This window comes from Fringilla coelebs (genome assembly GCF_963513975.1).
Source record: "Fringilla coelebs genome assembly, chromosome: 16".
NCBI classification, from domain to species: Eukaryota; Metazoa; Chordata; class Aves; order Passeriformes; family Fringillidae; genus Fringilla; species Fringilla coelebs.
The window spans coordinates 9,945,916-9,954,547 of NC_140042.1; the positions used below are offsets into that span (position 1 = coordinate 9,945,916).

The 8,632-nt window shown below is 47.2% G+C and overlaps 1 protein-coding gene across 4 annotated transcripts; it reads right to left on the reverse strand.

The window, feature by feature from the left end:
• Window positions 1-630: 630 nt before the first annotated feature.
• On the reverse strand, window positions 631-6,884 carry SNN (stannin). 4 transcript variants are annotated; one of them, XM_084216794.1, is made up of 3 exons: window positions 6,842-6,884; window positions 5,848-5,968; window positions 631-987 (listed from the first exon to the last, which is right to left on the reverse strand). In XM_084216794.1, the coding sequence occupies exon 3, from the start codon at window positions 908-910 to the stop codon at window positions 647-649; it is 264 nt and encodes an 87-aa protein (XP_084072920.1). In that variant the 5' UTR covers window positions 911-987; window positions 5,848-5,968; window positions 6,842-6,884; the 3' UTR covers window positions 631-646. The 4 variants fall into 4 exon arrangements, with proteins under 4 accessions (XP_084072920.1, XP_084072921.1, XP_084072922.1 ...); XM_084216795.1 differs by having other exon boundaries at window positions 6,846-6,866; XM_084216796.1 differs by lacking the exons at window positions 5,848-5,968; window positions 6,842-6,884 and adding exons at window positions 3,275-3,374; window positions 4,919-5,033.
• Window positions 6,885-8,632: the final 1,748 nt, after the last annotated feature.

Consider the following 8,632-nt stretch of genomic DNA (forward strand, 5'->3'; position numbering starts at 1 on the left):
AACTTTTCCTTTCTTGCTCATGTGTTTCCTACTTCAGCATATTACTGAAGGCTTATCCCTTCTTTTTAAATGAAGTACTCTGCATCAGTCCAATAAACTGTTCAAAGGAGGAGTTCTGGCTGCACACTCAATCTAGTAGCAGAAGCAAGCTTTAACTGCAGATCCAGTTTTTAAGGTCTGGAGTCCCATATATGGTAGTGGTTCAGGAGTCCCTGTGTATTATATACAGTTGCATCATATTCCTGTATGCTACAGAGCACAAAGCAAGAAGTTTCTGGCAGCCTATTTACAGTTCACAGTTGTAAAGTAGTTCACATTACAGTAGTAGCTCCATCAAAATAGGCTCAGCTAAACATTCAAGTAACAAAAAACAGTAGTAGTCTCTTCACACCAGTACATCCCTGTGCCCATTGCCGGCAATGGACGTTACACTGGGCGAGTCAGCTCCTGCCACAGGGGAATTAGGATACACAGCTGATGCAAAGTGCAACTTCTCAGTGCATGCAGTTGCAAACGAAGCTTATTTAATTCTCATCAGGGCGTTTTCTGATGAGTAGTGTGCACGTCACCAGGCTCTTCACAGTACTGAGATGCTTCTGCTGGTTACATGTCATGAGCATAGCCCATCTGTAGGTGTTGCTCTGAGTTAGCTGTGTACTTCTGGACCATTGGGAGTTAGCTTCGCTTTCCTCTCCACACAGGGTCCTTTAGCAGAGTACTGCACCAGCAGAAAGGGCTCTTTGGTTTCTCCCTCACCCACAATGCTTTCCTCATCCTCACACTGGCTGAGCTTCTGCAGCCGCAGGTAGCACCAGCAGCCCAGAATCAGGGCTCCCAGAGCCGCAATAGCAATCAGGATAACGATGACAGTCACCACTCCTGTGGTGGGGCTGTGATCTGTGATGGACATGGCCAATAGTTCAGGCTGTACTCTTCTTCAGGAGATTTTTCTGTCCTCACTATCAGTCTTGATGCATCTTCAAACTCCTGCAGGGTTAAAAATAAATAATTAATTTTTGCAGTTTTACTGCAGTCAGCAAGATTATATTTATGGCTGGTATTGTGCACAAGGGCATGTGATCCTCTTGCAACTCCAGTGCTTTGTGCTGCTCAGTCACAGAATCACAGAACCCTGTTTTGGCTCCTGACATGCTTGAGATAGCACGTGGTCAACCTACTAAGAGGTAACGATTTTCACTAGAAGGTACAAGAGAAGACTGAAAGCTCTATGGAATTACAGTTTAGCACAGGGAATTTAAGACTGTTCATACAAATGCTGTATCACAAGTGAAATATCAAATCTGTGACAAGGTACCAATTTAGTTACCTTTAGTTTTTCTCAAGGAATCCTACAGAAACAGTACATTTGAGTGTCTGGCCTTTTTTAAAATCTAATTTACAAACATCCTTCTTATATACTAACAATTCCAGGACTGGTAAGCTAATTGTGAAGGTAATTGCAGTGCTAATGCATTACTGTAAGTCTGCCCATAACCCTGGCCTGCTTGCAAGGGCTGGGTATATGATAATTAATTGTTTGTTCATTAAGCACATAAAACATCTGTTGCCATTTTAATAAGAAGTGGGTTGAGCTGTATTTAAAACTAAAAAAGCACAATAGAAGCTTCTGCTCCTTAGTGGCTTTAAAACCATAGGAGAAACAGTCTGTTAGGACTGCAGCTGGAATTGGAAGAGAGGCAGCAGCAGGAAACTAGAAGAGCTCCAAGACTTCCTTAGTATGCTGTTGTGTGAGCAGGAAAAAAATATACAGGTAATGTCTTTTGCTACTTCTTCCAAATTCACAACCCTCTTTTAAAAAGTCATGTGAGCCTTGTCTTTAGTTTCAAAGTTACTGTTTACAAAGGCCTCACTTTCCTTCCTTCGACTAGGACATAAGAGGTAATGAAGGAATGACTTGCTTCTTTCCTACTACCCAACCTCTTCAACAAAACACAAACTCATGCACGACTATAGTAGAGACCAGAGCCAGTCCTAGCCAGGAACATCTCTTACCTCTGTACTACTGTAAATGCCATTTCAGGTATAAAAGGTGCAGTCCTTAGAGGCTCTAAGGCCAGCTCTAAGTGCACATGTGCCTTTCTCTGGACCTGTAGCCCCTGACTGGCAGTAACAGGAGTATCTTCTGGCTGCCAGTCTGTTGAGGGTCATATACACTTATCCAGGAAAGGCTCCTCCCCACCATCACTGCTGCAGCCTCAGCTGCAAGTACAGCATCTTCATACAAAAACCCCTCGAAGGGGTCAGTCTTAACCCACCCTCACCCAGGACCACTGGGTTACAGTGAGTGTCACCCAGCTGCACCAAAAGTCCCACCTGCATTTCAACACAAGTCAAGGCAATTACAGTGCAGGATCCTTACCAAGACAGCTCAAGCCAGAGACCAAGTTTGTTCCTTGATGTGTCATGGAATAACAGACCCACGTGTATCACCATTTCAGCAAGGACACCACTACAGTTTAACACGCACCATATCCAGCGTCACATAACTTGCAGACACTGGTTACATTTCCAGCCCTGTAAACTACAGCAATCCATAGCTTGTAGTGTTATCTGATACAACCAGCCAAGTTCTGCAGACCCAATTCTGCCTAAATAGTAAAACCAAACCTGACCACACCACACACCCTCAGCAGGACTGTGTGCCCACTGCAGCCAGCGTATTGGACGATTTGCAATAATCACTAGGTTCTGCAGTGCTTATTCAACACAGGGTGATCAGCTGAGGGTGATTAAGAGTGACTTTCATGTAGTGCATTTTCCTCAGGGCATGTCTGAAGAGCAGCACTGTTTGATCCAGCCACAACAGTACAGCATCAGCATAAAAGATATTTACCTTGCCTCATATGCAGACACTGGAGAGCCACATTGAGGCTTCATCTGCAGCTTGCACTACTGTGACAGCCTACTGTTCTTCTATGGCAGTTTGGGTCAGCATATAGCCTTACATTAAGCAGTTACTGTCACCTAGAAAATAGTGGAAACTACTGCAGATGCTACCCCTCTGCCAGTCTGTGAGTAGACAGCATCAACTATGTAAAGTATGAAACTGTTCACATCACCAGCTTCTCTATCACCAGGATTTTCTGGCAATTTTGTTTCAGGATGCACAAGACTGTTTTATGATGACTTGACAATTTTGAGTCCAACACAGCAACTTACAGATTCCTCTTTAAAATCTTTCGTGGTCAAATTCATAGGGTACCTTTAAAATTCCAAATGTTTTCTAATTGATTTAGCATTCAAAGAACTTCACCTCTCAATGACAAAGTGCAGGCATTCTTCCTTCAGGCATATCCTCTCCCCACTCAGGGACTTGGGAGCCAGCACCTTATATGAAATCAGGTATTAAGCATCTGTACAGACAGCACAAACAACTAGTTAGTAGTGTGTGACAGTAGCTTTAGATAGTTTGGAAGCTATAGTGTTGTTGCTAGCTCATGCTGCTATTTTTCTGGCTTTAGGTCACTGTACAGATAGAACTAAAGCTCTCCTGCAGTCTTGGCACAGTCCATTTGCATGTTGTAACTATATTAGCAAGGACTTTCAGAGAAGCCTTTGGATTGTGTTGTTTTCTGGACACACAACTCCAAAACCTTGCTGTTCTTTCCACCAGCAACTAACTGGAATCCAGATTAAGCTGACTCTGTACTCCCCTTCTTGACAGGGGAAATACTGCATTTTGTAGATCCCCTTAAACTGATTTAAAGGCCACAAATTGTTCAGACTCACTTTCCCCTTAAAGCCTACCTGAGTTAAAAGCCCCTCTGAGCATACCAGAAGCAGCACTGCCTTCATTCGTCACTTTTACTGGAAGATATCAGAGGCTGCAAATTCCTGATCTTAAAGGGATTGCCAGCACCACCCATATATTTGGTGGCACTTGTAGAGCTATGTCCCTTCCCACCACACTTGCTGTCAAATCAAGCATCTAAGCATATTTACTCACTAGCAAGATTAGTCAGATGACTGGTGTGAACTGCAAATAGCCTATTTTAGTTCTTACAGCAATCAAGCAGTGAAAACATCAGCTAGAAACCATTTTTCCATAATTAACTTGCTTTTCTTTTTTGCCTAATACCAGCTTCTACTCAGAAATTCATTTGTGAAGTTTTATTATCCAATTCAAAAGCTGTAACTAAAGGACAAACAGAAAGACAGTCTGAACTGCAGAAGGCTGCTTAGGGACAAATGCAGTGCAAGACTGAAATTAGTTCCTAAACCAAGTTTGTCATCATTACAGGCATTATGCCGCTAAGGTCACTATTTTTAATGTCCACAGGCATGTTCCACTGCTACCATTCAAGCCAAAGCTGTAGGGAGAGGCTTCAAAAGCAATTTACTATAGTTCACCCAGATATAATGAAGTCCCCACCAAGTACTTTTGTTCAAGGCTCAAGTATTAAGTCTTTTGGCTTTTTTTGGGGGTGGAAGGTGGGAGGGACTGGAGGAAGTGGGAACTCCTGTATAAGTTAAATGGGGCACAGTAAAGAAATGAGAATAAAACTATCAGAGTGACCTTCACCTAATTTTTTTTTAAAAAATCAGAACTGTTTCCTTAAAAAGCCTCCAACAACAGCTTCTAAATCAACATGCTTCTAATTGTGAAAAATGCTTTCTCCTGTTTCTCTAGTAAAAAATCCTTTTTGAGGAATCCTGCATACTCATCTCAGTAACACCCTTCTTGCCAATGGAAGACAAAGGGAGAACCCACTGGGAAAATCAGTGCTGTACATTTACCACTGACACACAAGTGTCATAGCACCCATATTACCCATAAAAAGCAAGGCCTTTACAATACAGGAGTGCTTAGGCGTCACCACTTGCACGTAAAAAAATGGCATCACTGTTATTTTTCATTCACTCCAGTTAATACCACCTTGTGATAATGCCAAGTTACCTTGCACAAGCTGGGGCTTGGCCAGAGGCTATTTTAGAAGCAGGAAGCTGTTCAGTAGAAGACTTCAATGCAAATCATCTTTTCCCACCCTTACTACAGTTTTGATGAGGAATAGAAGAACAGGACTTTTCTGTGGCTAATTAGCTGTGGACAGAATTCCAAGAACTTAGCATTCAGGCAATTGTTAGACAATCTAGAACAAAAGCCAATACCTAACAGCATTGGCTGGAACAGCAGTTAATTCCCACACGAGGCGTAGTGGTACCTTAGAATTAATCAACATTCACTTTTAAAGCCTTGCACCAAGATAAACCACACAGAAGTTGGCAGTTTACAGAAGACAGCAAGATGGAGAGATGAGAGCAGAGTAGTCCAAGATGTTTTCCAGACATGACAACAGCTGAAAGAGCAGACAGACTTTCTCAGCAGCACAGCAAGTGGAAGAGTTTATGCTGTAACTGCCTGTCAGGCAAGTCAGCCAGTTAATGCAGAACTGGAAACAGGCTTACAGTGTTAAGACCATATTGACTACAGAGGCAATTGCATGGCTGGCAAAACATCTGTCAGACTCCAGATTTTTATCTATCAGTGTCACAGCCACATCCATGGTGCTCTAATGAAAAGTCTGTCCTGACATAAGAGTCACTTCTGACATTCCATTACCAGAAGTACTATGTTGCATATATCCCCTGGCATAGCTTAATTCTTGATATATTAGAAGAATTACTGAGATGCTAGCATTAAATTTGCTCATAGAAACAAGATTTTTTATTTAGATTCAAGGTAGCTCTCCAAATGTGCCATTTTGGGGTTTTTTTAATGGCTTTGTGTAACAGCAGCTACACAACACCTGATGTTTGACAGTCAAACCATTTTTATACACAGCTCAAATCTTTAGACAGCAAGTATGCCAGGAGTCAGTCACATACCTGCAGCAAGCAGCTCTGGCTAGGAGTCCTCTATGCACACAGTTTCTGCATCACCTTATTAAAGGCGAAGGTCACACTGGTTTTGGATCTTGTCTGGCAAGTCTTCCTTCTTGCTCTTCCCCTGTGGAGAGTGATCACATTGGTCTCTAGCTGCTCTGCATCCTGAGTGCCTTTCACTTTTGGCTTTCCAGTGACATAATTATGTTTAACTACTAGCCAGTCTGGCACAAGCTGTCAGGGAAAGATCCCTTACCGTCTCACCTACCTGCTAATCAAGGTAACAGTCTCACAAGTGGTTTCGAGTTCTTTAGGTTTATTCAAAAGCAGTAGCTACTGACAAGTGTAATGTCTACACCTACATTTGTGTCAGGAAAAGGAAGAGCACGAGACGCCACGGTACACTGCAGATACTCAGAGGAAGGAACAAGACTCAGTTTGAACAACTTGCGTTACCGAAAACTCCCGGATTGTCATTGCAAAGGTCGGTTTGGACATAACCCTGCAGCACGTACAGAACTCCTCGCACTGGGAGAGCAGGGACGAGCCTCTCCAGCCGAGAGGAGCCCGGCGCACACCCCGAGCAGGCGCCGACGATCCGTGAGGCATCGCCTTGTGACTGCAGCACGGCAGGGCGGCTGCAAACCACCGGGAGACGGGGCCGAGCCCCGGGCGAGGCAACACGGGCCGGGGGAGCCCCGAGTCACCCAAGGGGCCCACGCGAGGCCTGCGGGGCGCTCAGCACGGCTCGGAACCCAGCAGGGCCGGGCGCGGACACAAAGAGCGAGAAGTGGCGGCCCCAGCCCAGGGCGGGGGAACTCGGGGGGAACTCTGGCGGCCCGGACCCCGGCGCGGGCTCCTGCTCGCTTCACCGACCACCCTCCCGCCCCGGCTCACAGCACAGGGAGCCAGCCCACCCCGCAAGGAACCGAGCCGCGCCTCCCCCCGCCCCCGGCTCGCTCGCCCGCGGTCACCATCCCGCAGCACCCCAACGCACCCACCAGCCTCGCCGCGGCCGCGGCAGCTCCTTCCCCGCCCGCGCCTCCGCCTTATAGAGGGGGCCGGGCGGCGCCGAGTGGCGCCAATCGGGGCCCGGGCAGCGACAGCTGACGGGCGGGGCGCCCGAGGCCCTTCCCTCCCTTTCCGTGACAGCCACGGTGGGTCCCGCCCCACGCCGCGAGGGGTGAGAATGGAATCACAGAATAGAATCACTGAATCGGAGAATCATAGAGGCGTGGAATCGTGGAATCATCGAGGTTGGAAGAGATCTTTAATACCGTCCAGTCGAACCGTCAATCTAGAGCCATCAGAATCACCCCTAAACCTCTAAATCACATCAGCCAGCGCCACATCCAGACGCCTCTTCCTCTTAAACACCACCAGGGATAGTGCCGCCACCACCGCCCGGGGCAACCTATTCCATTGCCTGACTACCCGAACAGCTGCCGTCTCAGCCTAAAGCCATTTCCTCTGCTCCCCTCACTGTGGGCACGGCAGAAGAGACCGACTCCCAGCCCACTACAACCTCCTTTCAAGCAGTTGTAGAGAGTGATGAGGTCCACCCGGAGCCTCGTCGGGACTAAACAAACCCAGCTCCCTCAGCCACTTTCCATAGGACATGTTTTCCAGACGTTGCTTGGCGGGTCTCGGCGCTGGCGGCCCGCGCAAGGCTGAAGGGCTCCCTTGAAGGGCCGCGCTCCTTCCCCTCGCCGCCTCAGCCCTGAGCCCCGCGCGGCGTCGCGGCGAGGGCGTGAGGGCACAGCCGCCCCCGCCAGGGACTCAGGGTGTCGCACGCTGCTGACCCAGCCCCAGCGCTCTTCTCGCCAGCCCCGCCGGGCTAAAATCCCTCAGACACCTCTGTGACCCCGCAAGAGGCGCCTTCTCGTTTCACCGGACAGCAGCAGGACAGGGGCGCTGTTAGCGGAGGCCACGCCTGAGCGGCCGCGGTGTTGGTGGCACTGAGGGCCCCGCCGGGCCCGGCCAGCCCTCCTTCCGTGGCCCCGAGCAGACAGCGCCCGCCTCCCGCAGGGCGTCTGCCTCGAACCTGCAGAAAGGTCCCATTCCCAATATACCAATTTTATTTGGTAATTCATGCCACGGAGCTGCAGTTAGGAAGTTGCCCCATACAGGGATTTGTCACCCTTCGGCTGAAGTTACTGGAGTAGAAAACAATATCGCGACTCCTCTGATATGGTATAGTTACTGATAACAGAGATGCCAACTTGTTTGAGCTTCATCTGAAGTCTGGCAGAATGAGTTTTGAGGGAATAGACTGTGACAGAAGATCAAGTTTGGAAGTCACAACGACTTACAGAAAAATTTGTTTTACAACACAATTTGTCCCCAGTCAGAAAACAAGCTTCCCATTGGCAGGATGGGGGAAAGAATCAGATGACTTCATTTTATTCTTCACTTTTAATTATCAACACTGCTTTCAAGGAAGATCCAAAATGTAGCCCTACACCAGCTACTATGAAGAAAACTCACTCCATTCTAACCAAAACCAGCACAACTGCAAAATTTTCTATGGGGTAAAACTAATTTTTCCTTCCTTAAATGCAGTCTCCACCATAAGCATGAAACAAGGTGCATGGTCTCTTTCCATTCTCGTTCAGTGGAAAGCTAAATATGGCCCAGTACCCCATGGATGTCTCACCTCCTCTACTTGCTCTCTAAGCCATGCAGACGCAAGTCATATTTTGCCTGGGAGCTGTACAGCCCCTTTCACATATGTTGCTGTGTCAGGAGACCTTCCTAAGATGACAGGTAACTCTGAACTGCTCTCAAA